Source organism: Thamnophis elegans, unplaced genomic scaffold, assembly GCF_009769535.1.
Source record: "Thamnophis elegans isolate rThaEle1 unplaced genomic scaffold, rThaEle1.pri scaffold_115_arrow_ctg1, whole genome shotgun sequence".
Lineage (NCBI taxonomy): Eukaryota > Metazoa > Chordata > Lepidosauria > Squamata > Colubridae > Thamnophis > Thamnophis elegans.
In genome coordinates, this window is record NW_022473586.1 from 111,406 (window position 1) to 126,406 (window position 15,001).

Here is a 15,001-nt window from a genome sequence, read left to right on the forward strand (position 1 = left end):
GTTGACCAACAGATTGAGCATGCAAAACACAGGATATCCACTAAGAATCCAGCAAACTGAGATTATACAACCACCTAACGGCATCATGTGTGAATGCCGTCCTTAGATTTTGTCTAGTCCCACCTTAAACATGAAAACCAGCTGGGTGACTTTGGGCCATCACCAAGAGACAGTGAGTTCTAGTCCCACCTTAAACATGAAAGACAGTGGGGGGAACCTGGGCCAATCACTAGGAGACAGTGAGTTCTAGTCCCACCTTAAACATGAAAACCAGCTGGGTGACTTTGGGCCAATCACCAAGAGACTGGGTGACTTTGGGCCAATCACCAAGAGACAGTGAGTTCTAGTCCCACCTTAAACATGAAAACCAGCTGGGTGACTTTGGGCCAATCACCAAGAGACTGGGTGACTTTGGGCCAATCACCAAGAGACAGTGAGTTCTAGTCCCACCTTAAACATGAAAGTCAGTGGGGGGACCCTGGGCCAATCACTAGGAGACAGTGAGTTCTAGTCCCACCTTAAACATGAAAACCAGCTGGGTGACTTTGGGCCAGTGCCTCCCCCTCTCTTTCAATCCAACCTCCTTGTTGTGCGGAAAACAGGAGAAGGAAGGAATCTTAGGTTATTTATTCATTACTTAGGAAGTAATAAAGGTGGTATTTAAAAAAAAAATCAAATCACTCAATCAATAAGCAAGCAAGAGAGCTTATAGGTGCTCTTTCCAGCTGTTCCCAAGTGGCCCTCGCTATATTGCAGCAACATTTTCTGCCAATCACACATATAGGGACGTTGGCATCGGGTGATGTAAACACTGCCTACCATGAGGAAGTCTTTGGCTCCGTGTAGGCTACGCCTTGTAGCCCCTCTTCAGTTGCAAGCCCTGGAGATGCATCGCAGAGGGGAAAAGTGGCCAGATCTGGGGTCTCAAATCTTCCTATCTCCCCCTACCTCTCTTTCCATTTCTGTATTCTCTCTCCATCTCTCTCCCTCCCTGTCTTTCTCTCCTTCTCTCTTTCTCTTTCTATCATCTCTATTCATCTCCCTTTCTCTCCCTCCCTCCCGTTCACTTTCTATCTATCCATCTTTCTCACTCTCTCTCCCTCCCTGTCTTTCTCTCCTTCTCTCTTTCTCTTACTGTTTCTATCATCTCTATTCATCTCCCTTTCTCTCCCTCCCTCCCTTTCTCTTTCTATCTCTATCCATCTTTCTCACTCTCCCTCCCTCCCTTTCTTTCTCTCACTTCCGCCCTCTCTTTCTGTTTCTATCATCTCCCTCTCTCCTCCTCCCTCACCCCCTTTCTGTTTCTATCATCTCTATCCAGCTTTCTCCCTCCCCTTCTCTCTCCCCCTCTCTCTCTGTCTTTCTATCATCTCTATCCATCTCTCTCCCTCTCCCTCCCTCCCTCTCTCTTTCTATCAATCATCTCCATCTATCTCTCCCTCTCTTTCTATAATCTCTATCCACCCCTCTCCCTCTCTCTTTTTATCATCTCATCCATCTCTCCCTCCATTCCTTTTCTCTCTCCCTCTTTTTCTGTTTCTATCATCTCTATCCATCTCTCCCTCCATCCCTCTTTCTCTTTCTATCAGTCATCTCTATCCATCTCTCTCTCCCTCCCTCTCTCCCTCTCTCTTTCTATAATCTCTATCCATCTCTCCCTCCCTCCCTTTTTCTCTCTCCCTCTTTTTCTGTTTCTATCATCTCTATCCATCTCTCCCTCCATCCCTCTTTCTCTTTCTATCAATCATCTCTATCCATCTCTCTCCCTCCCTCTCTCCCTCTCTCTTTCTATCATCTCATCCATCTCTCCCTCCCTCCCTTACTTTCTCCCCCTCCTTCTTTTTCTGTTTGTATCATCTCTCTCCATCTCTCCCTCCCTCCCTCCCTTTCTCTCCTTCTCTCTCTTTTGGCTCCGGACCAGCCACTAGAACTGCCAATCTGTATTCAGGAGAGGCGAAGGCTGACTCATATCTGTAGCGCCGGACCGCATAAAAATAGCTCAGTCACTTTTACATCTTTTCAATCCGAACGGAGACTTATGTTAAATATATCTCGCTGGGAATGCTCGATGCATCTCTCAAACTCTGGGTTTTAGGAGTTCGCGGGACGGGTTGTTTGACCGAGGAACCTCAGTCAATGGGAGCTACCAGATGTTGTATTTGCTTAGATCCGTGTTTCTCAACCTTGGCGACTTTAAGTCCTGTGGACTTCAACTCCCAGAATCCCCCAGCCAGCACAGCTGGCTGGGGAATTCTGGGAGTTGAAGTCCACAGGACTTAAAGTCGCCAAGGTTGAGAAACACTGGCTTAGATAATAGTTACACTCTTGCCTTTGTTTCCAGAAAGGAGTAAATAGCTGGTGGCGGGTTGTTGTTTTTAAATTTTATGCCTTTCAAGATTCCCTCGATGCACACCATCGAATAACAGAGTGGGAAGGGACCTTGGAGGTCTTCTAGTCCAACCCCCTGCTCAAGTAGGAGATGCTACGCCAGTCCGGACAAATGGTTGTGCAATCTCCTCTAAAACACCTCCAGTGATGGAGCACTCACAACTTCTGGAGGCAAGGAGTCCCTCCGATTAATTGTTCTGTCAGGAAATAATAAGAATGGAATGGAATGGAGGAGGAGGAGGAGAAGGAGGAGAAGAAAGAGAAGAAGAAAGAGGAAGAAGAGGAAGAGAAAGAAAAGGAGGAGGAGAAGAAGAAATAGGAGGAGAAGAAGGAGGAGGAGAAGGAGGAGAAGATGAAGAAGAAGAAGGAGGAGGAGAAGAAGATAAAGAAGGAAGAGGAGGAGAAGAAAAAGAAGAAAGAAGAGGAAGAGGAGGAGAAAGAAGAGGAGAAGAAGAAATATGAGGAGGAGAAGATAAAGAAGGAGGAGGAGAAGAAGATAAAGAAGAAGGAGGAGAAGAAGAAGAAGAAAGAGGAGGAGGAGGAGGAGAAGAAGAAGAAGAAAGAGGAGGAAGAGGAGGAGAAAGAAAAGGAGGAGGAGAAGAAGAAATATGAGGAGGAGAAGATGAAGAAGAAGGAGGGGGAGAAGAAGATAAAGAAGAAGAAGGAGGAGGAGGAGAAGGAGGAGAAGAAGAAGAAAGAGGAGGAGGACACAGCAGCTGATTCATATTTATGACGGTTGCAGTGTTCCAGGGTCACATGATCCCCTTTTACGACCTTCTGATAAGCAATGAGGAAGCCAAATCTACTTAACAACCATATGACTAACTTAACAACTGCAGTATTTCACTTAACAGGTTGCAAAATGGGGCCAAATTTCACTTAACCACTGTCTCACCTAGAGATGGAAATTTTCAGCTCAATTATCGTCATAAGTAGAGGACTATTTGTATTTTTATTTGGATTACGTTACTTCTGAAGAGCGACACACAATCAGGGGTCTTCCCCCCCCCTACTGTCAGCGTCTCTAAATCACCCGGCCTCTACACGCAAGCGTCATTAAACCCCCCCCTCATATTCCACTTATTCGTGCTGTAAAAGACCCACGTTGCAAAATTCCAATTATTATCCAGTCCCTCGGCTGTCCATGAATAACACAATCTTCTTTTTGTTTTGCTTTTTTTTTAGCTGATCTCGGTTATAAATTATTTCGGCTGCTCATGTGCTGTCGCCCAAATCAAAGGTTAGAATTTTGTTTATAGTAAAACATGGAAAGAAACGCTGGGCTAATTAATTGTTTGGCTCCTGGCTTCTATCACTATCTATTCCTGCCTAAGGTTTTTCCCCCCCCTCCCGTGTGATTAGGAGATCCATTTCAACATTCGCTTCTTTTCCAGAATTCCCAGGAATGCAGAAGGCAGGCGTGTAAAAGATAATGGCTCATCAGTTTTGGGTATGTTGAGCTTCACAGACCTCGGAGGACTCTGCTTGTTTAAAATGTGCGGAGGTAACACACACAGGCAATTGTGGTTGTGTTTATCAAGATAATTTAGAAAGGCAGAGTAGAAAGAATTGGCGGGGGGGGGGAACGTGCAAGTTGCAAAACCCTGTTTTACACCAAAAAAGAGTAAGGCTGAGATGAAAATGAGATTATTAATTTAGAATGGGATAGAATCTATCCTGTTTTCCCCAAAATAAGACCTCCCCGGATAATAAGCCCAATCGGGGCTTTTGAGCGCATGCGCTAAAATAAGCCCTCCCTGAAAATATTGCAACACAAGAGCAGCCATGAGGTGACCACGCTCGCCGTCTCCTGCACCTCAAATATAATAAGATCTCTCCGAAAATAAGGCCAAGTGCTTATTTTGGGGAAACACGGTATATATAAAAACCCAACTGAAAAGAACTCTGTTCCAACTGCCACTTGGGTGTGGGCGTGGCCAGCGCATGACTCATCGGCCTGTGGGCTGGGAGTTTAGACATTATACTCCCCCTCCCCACTTGAAAAGAACTCTGTTCCAACTGCCACTTGGGTATGGGCGTGGCCAGGATGTGACTCATTGGCCTGCGGGCTGGAAGTTTAGACATTATACTCCCCCTCCCCACTTGAAAAGAACTCTGTTCCAACTGCCACTTGGGCAAGGGCGTGGCCAGCGCGTGACTCATCCAGCCTGTGGGCTGGGAGTTTAGACATACTCTCCCTCCCCACCTGAAAAGAACTCTGTTCCAACTGCCACGGGTGTGGGCGTGGCCAGGCTGTGACTCATCGGCCTGCGGGCTGGGAGTTTAGACATTCTACTCCCCCTCCCCACCTGAAAAACGCTCTGATGCTAAGGAGTTAGACTGAGGGAGAGAAGGGGATAGGTGAGGCCAATGGTAACTAGCATTTATTTTCAAGCTGTAAAGTGTTGATTTATCCAGACCGAACACATAGTTTCGTAGCAGAGCACCCCAGCTAGTAGAACAATTTTATTCTCATTCAAAGACAATAAAGCTATTATTTTATTCTAATATATTCTAAATTAATAATCTCATTTTCATCTCAGCCTTTTTTGGGGGAAACTAGGATGGGTTTGCAACTTCAAGGCGGGTGGCCTTCAGCTCCCAGAATTCCCTGGCCAGCTGGGGAATTCTGGGAGTTGAAGTCCAGGCGTCTTAAAACTGCCACAGATTGGAAACCCTGCTTCAGAAACTCAAGTTACCACATTTTTTAAAAAAAAATTCTTTGTCAAAGTCTTCTCAACCACCCTAAGGTGGAGGTTGTGCAAACATGAAGAATTTGTCGTTGTGGTTTGTCGGTGACCTTCGGCAGACTTTCCAGGCTTGAGAGGAAATTGGATTCACTAACCACTATACCACACTGTCACCTAAGCCTGCCACTGGTAGGATGACCCAGCAGTTGTCTTCAAAATTCAGATGCAGGAGATTCTCTCATTTATTCTGTTGTATTTTATGCTCCTAAATGGATTTTGGCTCTTAAAGTTGGGAAATTACTCCCTTCCTTCTTTCCTTCCTTTCTGTCTCTTTCTCCCTAGGTCATTCCTCCCTTCCTTTCTTTTCCCTCCTTTCCTCCCTCCCAAATTCCTTCCTTCTGGTTCCTTTCTCCCTAGCTCATTCCTCCCTCCCTTTCTTCTCTTCCCTCTCTCCTCCCCTAATTCCTTCCTTCCTTCTGGTCCCTTCCTCCCTAGCTCATTCCTCCCTCCCTTTCTTCTCTTCCCTCCCTCCCTAATTCCTTCCTCCCCTCCCCCCTTCCTTCCTCTCTCCCTTATCCTCCGTCCTTTCCTGTCCCTTTCTCTCTCTCTCTCTCTCTCCTCTTCCCTCTCTTTCTTCTTCTCTTTCTTTTTCCTTTCCTTTCTTCCTTCTCCTCCCTCCCTCACACACACATAAGGACAGAAACACAGAGACAAACGCACTTAAATTTCTGAAAGGCAAAAAAAAGTTTGGCTGATAAAATTAGTGGCTTTTCCCCCCGTGTCTATTTCTTTGACATGCATTTCCATCTAAAGTCATTGTGTCCTGCCTTGTATATTGTAATCTAGTTCGAAAGCAATGTGAAAAACGACACAATACAAACAACTATTGGGACGATTCGCTTCCGTCAGAGAACAGCAGGGTTGACCATCCTCAATAGTTTCAAACTGCTGGACTCCCAAACTCCCAAAATTCCCCAGCCAGCATTGTTTAAATACACGAAGACCCAATTTTCTCTTTTAAAAATACTTCGAAGTGTTCAGGTGTTGCCACATCTTTGCGGAACTAATTAGAAATTCCAGTTTTGCACTGAATAAATGTTACTTCTTCTACCGGTGCCCTTCTTTCTTGCGAAACACAGCCAAATGACTTTTTAGTTTATTTTGGTTCTATGATAAATCGATGCAGATGGATTGATTTACATCCTTCACATCCTGTGATTAGCGCAAGCCGCTGTCTTAACAGATTTCCGCAACCATATGGACTAGAAACTTCAATTTTTTTTAAAAAAAAGCTTCGAGACTTCCAAGACACTGTGCCCGGCATTTAACGCACATCACAATCCCCATATAACTGACCGACAATTCTACACAACCATAGCCACAAACGTCCCATTTTCCTGGGATTTTTCAAATTCTCAGCCTAGTTTATTGTTTTTGGATTTCTTAGTGGTCTCCCATCCGAGTACCAGCTGAATTTAAGCCTCCTTAGTTTTCCCTGGCAGCCACATACAGAGGTTGATTAGAAATATACATTGTCTAATGTCTTTTAGACCAGTGTTTTCCCAACCTTGGCAGTTTTAAACTTTGTGGACTTCGATTCTCAGAATTCTCCAGGCTGGGGAATTCTGGGAGTTGAAGCCTATAGAGCTTAAAGTTACTACAAACTCGAGAAACACAGTTTTAGACAATTGACCCAATGTTGCATTTCCTGTCTGGATATTTTCTATAAACTCCTATTAGCCCATTTAATAATGTTCGGGGATCATACTCAAGAATGAATTTATTTATTTTTAATCTAGAAAAGATGCTAAGTCATTCCCAGTGAATTTTCTTTAATTTGGGCGCGAAACGACGTTTTCAATTTTAGTGGGCCAGTCTATAGTGACCCAACCATGAATACTAGGGAGGGGTACTGTATTTCCCCCCCCCCCCGAAGTTCCTTTGGTCTTAAGCCCCAATTTCCAAGAAAAATTAGACTGTTAACTTGAATTTGTTTTAATGCATCAGCAATCCAGGTTAACTATATGGGGAAGTTTCAGAATCCACTCCTCACCTGTTCCACAGATTAATTTGAGGGGGGGGGGGTACTGCAATATTACTAAGAGCAAGGAGAGAGACAGTTTGGGTTTAGTGATTAAGGCGCCCGGTTAGAAAGCAGGAGACGGTGAGTTCTAGTCCCGCTTGAGATATAAAAGCTGGCTAGGTGACTTTGGACATATCACCAGGAGACTGGGACTTCGAGTCCCACTTTGGGCGTGAAAGGTGATTAGGTGACTTTGGGCCAATCACCAGGAGATGGTTGAGTTCTAGCCCCACCTTAGGCATGAAAGGCAGCTGGGTGACTTGGGGCCAATCTAGTCCCATCTTAGGTGTGAAAGCCTACTGAATGATTTTGGACCAACCACCAGGAGTTGGCAAAACAGCTCAGTTCAAATTGGATGTGGCCGAGAAGGAGGCTCAACAGAAGCACCTCACTGAGGACTAGGAGCATAGGCTTTCCAAGCAGAGGGAAGACCTGCGGGAGTGCAAGGCCAGATACCGGCGCCTGGAGGCTCAGCAGGCTGAGATGGTCAGCCAGTTCCAGGCCATGATGCAGTCCCACTGGAACGAGGCCCTCCGGCTCTTCGCCACCAGCGGCTCTTCCCTCCAGCCTTCGCCCAAAGCCCCCCGCCAGGAGGCCGAAGCAGACCCCAAGTCGGAATTTCTGCCCCCCACAAAAAGACCCCGAAGGGGGAGACTCTCTGCAGCAACACAAGCGTTCATTGCACATATCCGTCCCAGGGGTTGTAGTTTGAGGACCTCTGATTTAGTGCAAAAAAATCCAAATATTTTTTCTGCGGACCGCCAAAATTTCCTCGCAGACCACCAGTGGTCCATGGGCCACCAGTTGGTGATGGCTGTTCTTGGAGGTTCTTTGGACTTTGGAGATGTCCTGGAAGACCTAATAAGATCTCACCACTGCTTCTGTTTTTTTGAGTTTGGTCAAAGTTGACTAGATGCCATTCCCCTAGTTGGGTGCCACCATCTTCCCCAAGTAAAAGAAATTCTGCTGGACAAAGTGGCATCTTTTCAGCTTGCCATCAGGTCCAGCTCGGCCCCATTCTTCTGGGGGCACCCCAAGTTGTTTCTGGAGGGCATCAGCAAGACAGTTGTGGGTCCCAAGGAATCCTGTCAAAACTTTGAGAGGCATCTTAAGGAGCTTTTGCAAAAGGGGTGGATGGAAGATCACCGCGAAGGAGACCTTTCTGATACAGATGTTCGCACAACCCAAAGTTTGTTAGGATAAAGGGTTTTTTTTTGGGGGGGGGGGTGGCTCCCACTAAAGAGAACTAGCATTAAATGGAGATTCCACGCCTGTTAGAACTTAACCTGCCTTTTCTATACAACTCCCTGATTATCAGTTGAATTAAAGATAAAGGTTTCCCTCATGCATATGTGCTAGTCGTTCCTGACTCTAGGGGGCGGTGCTCATCTCCGTTTCAAAGCCGAAGAGCCAGCGCTGTCCGAAGACGTCTCCGTGGTCATGTGGCCGGCATGACTCAACACCGAAGGCACACGGAACGCTGTTACCTTCCCACCAAAGGTGGTTCCTATTTTTCTACTTGCATTTTTTTACCTGCTTTCGAACTGCTAGGTTGGCAGAAGCTGGGACAAGTCACGGGAGCTCACTCCGTTACGCGGCGCTTAGGGATTCGAACCGCTGACCTTTGTGATCGACCAGCTCAGCGTCTTAGCCACTGCGTCCTTTATCAGACTCAACCGAAAAAGTCCGGTGCTTTAAAGCGAGTGGGCTGACCCTTTCAGTGTCGAATGATTGTGGGTCTTTGTGGGCCGAACAACACTCGCCAACAACCAGGTGCCTCTTCCAGTCCATAACTGTCTTTCAACATTGTGTTATTGGCAAGTTTTGAACAGATGCCGAGTGACGCCAGCCTCCCCTTTGCTTTGCAAGGAACATTTTTTTTAAACCTTGCCCACTTCAATGTGCTGTTCAAGAGCTTTAAATGGGGACATTTCCCCCCTTTCCAAAGGTGTTTAGGGAAGGTTTCACGATCCTACATGAGAGATCTTGGTTGGTGGGACAGATTGTTATTCTTGGTTTCTCCGCAACTAGACAACTGAATTTGGATCGATAGAGGAGATTATTTGTTGCTCTGGGTGGAAATGAGGGGTCCTGGGTGCTCCCTGAGATTGGGGTGTTTTTTCCTCTGAAGAGGTTTCATCACCCGTCTAGGTAACAACATCAGGGCTAGAAGGGAGTGGGGTTTCTAGCCCTGATGATGTTACTTAGTTGGGCATAAAACGTCTGCAAAAAAGCCACGAAGCTCAGAGAGCACCAAGGACCCCACAGTTGTCGTCGTCGTCGTCGTCCTCCTCCTCCTCCTCCAACTCCTCTCTGCAAACCCCACTCCCTTCTGGCACCGATGAGGTTACCTAATTGGGTCATGAAACATCGGCAAGAAAAACACCAAGCTGAGAGAGCAGCAAGGCCCCCACAAGGCCCCCTCTTCCTCCTCACCCATTCCCTTCTAGCACTGATGATATTACCTAGTTGGGTCATGAAACGTCTTCAAGAAAAACACCAAGCTCGGAGAGCACCAGACCCCACAGTCCTCCTCCTCATTCCTTTCTAACACTGATGATGTTACCTAGATAGGTCATGAAACGTCTGCAAGAAAGCCAGCAAATTCAGAGAGCACCGAGGACCTCCCAAATTTGGATTTAAAGCCCCCAAATCCATTGGGTCGCTGGAGGGCCTGACTGGAGAACAATTCTTCCCACGTCTGATCCCTTCTAGGGGGCAAGAGAATCCGTTCTCCTGAGCCAGAGATAAAATATGGCTGTGCCACCACTTGCTCCACCAGCCTAATGCCCGACCCCTGCGAGCCCCAAAGTCGTCCTACTTACCAAACGACAGGACGAAGAAGAACGGCAGCCAGCAGAGAATGAAGACCCCAACCACGATGGCCAACGTCTTGGCTGCCTTCTTTTCCCTGGAGAACTTCAAAAGGCGGACGGAGAGCGAACTCCTGAAGGTATGTCTCTTGGTGCTAGCCAAGGAGTCCTCCAGGACATTCCGGCAGTGGATCCTGAGGACCACTTCCATGGATTTGTTCCGTTCTTTCTTGACCCCGGCTTCCAGGCTCTTGGTGGTCCTCCTGGCCACCACGTAGATGTTGAAGTACATCACCAGGATGACCAAGAGGGGCAAGTAGAAGGAGAAGAGGGACGAGAAGAGGGCGTAGCCGGGCTCTTCCGTGATGGTGCAGTACTGGTCGCTTTCGGGCGGCTCTTCCTTCCACCCCAAGAGGGGCCCGATGGAGATGACCATGGAGGAGAGCCAGACCACCCCCAAGATAACCACGGCCTTCTTCTCCGTCATGATGGTGGGGTACTTGAGGGAGTACTTGACCCCGATGTAGCGGTCCACCGAGATGATGCACAAGCTCATGATGGAAGCCGTGCAACAGAGGACGTCCACGGCAGCCCAAATGTCGCAGAAGATGCGGCCGAAGACCCAGAGATCCAACACCTCCAACGTGGCCGAGAAGGGCAGGACGGTGGTGCTGAGTAGCAGATCCGCGATGGCCAAGTTGATGATGAAGTAGTTGGTGACCGTCCGCAGGTGCCGGTTGCAGGCCACCGAGAGGATGACCAAGATGTTGCCCACGATAGCCAAGAGGATGAAGATGGCCAGGAAGACCCCCACGCCCACCGACTGCAGGCTGAGTCCCTGAGTTACGGAGGAGGCGCTGCCGTTGGAGAAGGCATCGTCTGTGTTCCAGGAGTCGTTAATCCCGCCGCCGGCTTCCCCGGTGTGGTTCCCATTTAAGCTGGCATTAACCCGGTCAGAGAAAGTCATTCTTTTTTAAAACGGTTCAGTCTCCATCGGGGACGGAGGCTCAGCAGAGCGACGGGGAGAGGGGGCAGCCTTGTCTCTCTCTCTCCCTCCCACGCCCCCCCCCTACCACATCCCGGGAGCAGGGCTGACCCCTGCTGAGAAATCCCAAAGCCCCCTCCCCCTTTTTAAGCATATGGAGATAGTCCTTTTCTTCCTTCCTCCCTTCCTTCCTCCGTTCCTTCCTTCCTCCCTCCCTTCCTCTGTTCCTCCCTCCCTCCCTTCCTTCCTTCCTTCCTTCCTCCCTCCCTCCCTCCCTCCCTCCCTTCCTAATCTTTCTTTCTTTCTTTTTCTTATCCCGGCTATCTCCCTCCTTTTGCAGACAATTCCTTCTCTCTTAGCATTGCTCACCGCTTCCTTGGTCTCCAGCCACACATCACCGGCAGATTTATTCCACAAAGGAGCTGGATCTCAAGAACTTCACCTTGTCCGGTTTCTTCCCAACCTGTCTGCCTCCAGGCATCTATTCTCCTCTCTCTTTGGGGTACTAACAAACCTTAAGCCCCCCCTCCTGCCCCACTCTCTAAATCTCTCCCCCCCCCCACCACCGAAAATATTTGACAGCAGAGCTCTTCACTGTTATTCTGAGGGCCCTTTCCCCTTGGATGATCTGGGAGAGGGAAAGGGAAAGGGAAGGAAGGAAAGGGAAAAGGGGAGGGAAGAAGGAAAGACAAGCACGAGTACGAGAGAAAGGGTAAAGTGGGCGAAATAATGGAAGGAAGGAAAGAAGGGAGGAAAGAAAGAGAAGGACTTGAGAAAGGATAAGGGGGATGAAATAATGGAAGGAAGGACGGACAAGCAGAAGGAAAGAAAGGATAAAGTGGGTGAAATAATGGAAGGAGGGAAGGAAGGAAAGGAAGGCAGGGAAGGAAGCAGGAAAGAAGGGAGGAAAGAAAGACAAGGACCAGAGAAAGAAAGGATAAAGGGAACGAAATAATGGAAGGAAGGAAGGAAAAAGGGAGGAAAGGAAAGCAGGTAAGGAAGGAAAGAAGGGGGGATAGAAGGAAGAACGAAAGAAAGAAAGAAAAGAAAGAAAGAAAGAAAGAAAGAAAGAAAGAAAGAAAGACTCTTCACTCCTTCCTTGTCTCCCTCAAGCCTCCTTCATCCCGCAAACAAGGCGCAACCCTCGGGACAGCGAGCCGGGCAGAATCGGGCGCTCCCCCCGCAGCCAGCGCGCCAAGCGGGACGAGGCTAACCGGACGAAGCAGCCGGTCCTTGCGCAGCGCAGCCGAGGGGCGCCCGGGGCTCTCCGGGGCAGCGCTGAGCGTGTCGGCCGGCCGGCCGGGCGAGCGAGTCTCCGGAGCGGCTGGGCGGGAGCGGAGGGTCCCCGGCGCGTCGGGCGGAGCTTGCCCGAAATAGCTCCATTGAAGGATTCTCAGCGCGCCAACCGGGCGCCTGGCACCCGCTAGGGGGCAGCAAAGGGACGGCAGGGCGCCCACCGCTGCCGCAGCGCCCGGAGCCCCCCCCCCACCCCGGCCGACTCTCGGCTCGGAAGGCAACAGAGCTGGAAGGGGCCTTAGAGGTCATCGAGTCGAACCCCGCTGAACCCCCACTCCCCCGACCGTTTCAGACAGGCGGCTGTCCAATTTCTCCCCGAAAGCCCAAGGGATGGAGCGGCCACAACTTCGGAAAACAAGGGGTTGGGGAGAAACAACAGAGCTGGAAGGGACCTTAGAGGTCATTTAGTCCAACCCCCCCCCCCCCATCGCCATCCTCACCCCGACCATTTCAGACAGACGGCCGTCCAATTTCTTCTTGAAAAGCCACAAGTTTCAAAAACGGGGGTGGGTGGGAACCAGAGCTGGAAAGGACCTTAGAGGTCATCTAGTCCAACCCCCCCCCGACTACCCCCTCCCCCCCCCGGGACCATTTCAGGCAGACGGCCGTCCAATTTCTTCCTGAGAAGCCACAACTTCGGAAAACGGGGGTGGGGATGGGTGGGGGGAGAATCAGAGCTGGAAGGGGCCTTAGAGGTCATCTAGTCCAACCCCCCACCCCACCCCGGTCCATTTCAGGCAGACGTCCGTCCAAGCTCTTCTTGAAAAGCCCCAGTGATGGAGCAGCCACAACTTTGTGTCCCGGGAGGGTAGGGTGACTCATAAATGGGGGGGGGGGGGAAACACCAGAGCTGGAAGGGATCTTAGAGGGCATCTAGTCCAACCCCCATCCCCGGTGAATCCCACTAGCCCGACCATTTCCGAGAGAGGGCTGCCCAATCTCTTCTTGAAAGGCTCCGGGAATGGAGAGGCCACAACTTCGGAAAACGGGAGTGGGGTAGTGGTAGGGGAAACAACAGAGCTGGAAGGGATCTTAGAGGTCATCTAGTCCAACACCCACCCACCCTGCCCACCAGGGATGGAGTAGCCACAATTTCAGGTCCTGGAGGGAAGAAAAAAAAGCAGAGCTGAAAGGGACCTTAGAGGTCCTCTAGTCTAGCCCAACCCTCTGCTCAAGGAGGAGACCCCATTCCCATTCCAGCCTCTTCTTGAAAACCTCCAGTGATGGAGCCCTTCCTTCCTTCCTTCCTTCCCTCCTTCCTTCCTTCCTTCCTTCCATTATTTCACCCATTTTATCCTTTTTTTCCCTTGTGCCTTCCTTCCTTCCTTCCTTCCTTCCTTCCTCCCTCCCTCCCTCCCTCCCTCCCTCTCTTAATTTCCTTTCTCATTCTCCTTCCTGGTGGTTAGGATGCAATATTGCAGGTTAATTCTGCCCACTGCCAGGAGTTCGATCCTGGCTGGCTCAAGTTTGACTCAGCCTTCCATCCTTCCGAGTTTGGTTAAATGAGGATCCAGATTGTTGAGACAAGAGGCTGACTCTGTAAACCGCTTAGAGATGGTTGTGAATCACTGTAAAGTGGTATATAAGACTAAGTGCTATTGCCCTTCCTTCCTCCCTCCCTCCCTCCCTCCCACCCTCCCTCCCTCCCTCCTTTCTTCCCTTCCCCCCTCCCTCCCCTCTTCCTTCCTTTCCTAATGTAACTCTGCATTAATTCATGCCCTCCCTCCCACCGAAGAAAGCTGGCTTAATATTATTTTTTTTGAAATAAAAATAATCTTCTTGGCCATTTTTTTTTAAGGAAAGGTAATCATTCTTGCTGGGACCCATTTATTAATCTAATTAATTTAATGGCTGCGTAGAACAAAACAAAAGTGGCATGGTATCGATGATGATTCCTCCCCATGTGTTTTATTCCAAGCAGAATGGAATGAAATAGCAACTTTCGTCCTATTCTTGGGACAAAACGTTGGCATTGAAGGTATTTATTTCCTGAACTGGGAACTCTTGAAATACCATTTTTTTGGGAGGGGGGGGGGAGGAGATCAGAATGTTTTGCACACCCTGTGATCTCATCTTCATGAGTAAGCGCTGGAAGCACTCCCAGGGAGGTTCTATATAATGTAATCTTCTGCATTATACTGTAATATATTGCAATATAATATAAGTCAGGCCCCGCTTGGAATCCTGCATACCGTTTTGGCCACCGTGATACGGGAAAAAAAATTGCTGCGTTTGCAGAGAAGAGGAACGAGGATGATTGGGAGATTGGAGGCAAAAACCTTACGGTGAATGATTGAGGGAATTGGATATGTCTCGTTCAATGAAAAGAAGGGCTAGAGGAGACATGATAGCATCTTCCAATATCTCAGGGGTTGCCCCAAAGAAGAGGGAGTCAAACTATTCTCCAAGGCACCTGAGTGTAGAACAAGAAGCAATGGGTGGAAACTAATCCAGGAGAGAAGGAACTTAGAACTCAGGAGAAACTTCCTAACAGTGAGGACAATTAACCAGTGGAACCACTTGCCACCAGACGTTGTAGCTGCTTCATCACTTGAGGTTTTCAAAAAGAGATGGGCCATCTATTCAACCAGGATAGTATAAGCCAATGTTAGCAAACCTTTTCAGCATTGAGTGCCGATATTTTTTTTTATATTTTTTCCAGACCCACAGTAGAGCATTCCTTAAAATATGACTTTTAAAGTTCTTACCTACCTTTTTGTTATATAGCAAATAAGCATGCCATCCA

General features: G+C 48.6%; 1 protein-coding gene across 1 annotated transcript in view; it reads right to left on the reverse strand.

Moving 5' to 3' along the window:
* The window catches only part of ADRA1D (adrenoceptor alpha 1D), a 49,965-nt gene extending 38,985 nt beyond the window's left edge, over nucleotides 1–10,980 (reverse strand). Inside the window, exon 1 of the mRNA XM_032238324.1 lies at nucleotides 9,987–10,980. Within this exon, the coding sequence (XP_032094215.1) occupies nucleotides 9,987–10,941 (955 nt within the window). The 5' untranslated portion in view covers nucleotides 10,942–10,980. The remainder of the gene's footprint in view (nucleotides 1–9,986) is intronic.
* Nucleotides 10,981–15,001: the final 4,021 nt, after the last annotated feature.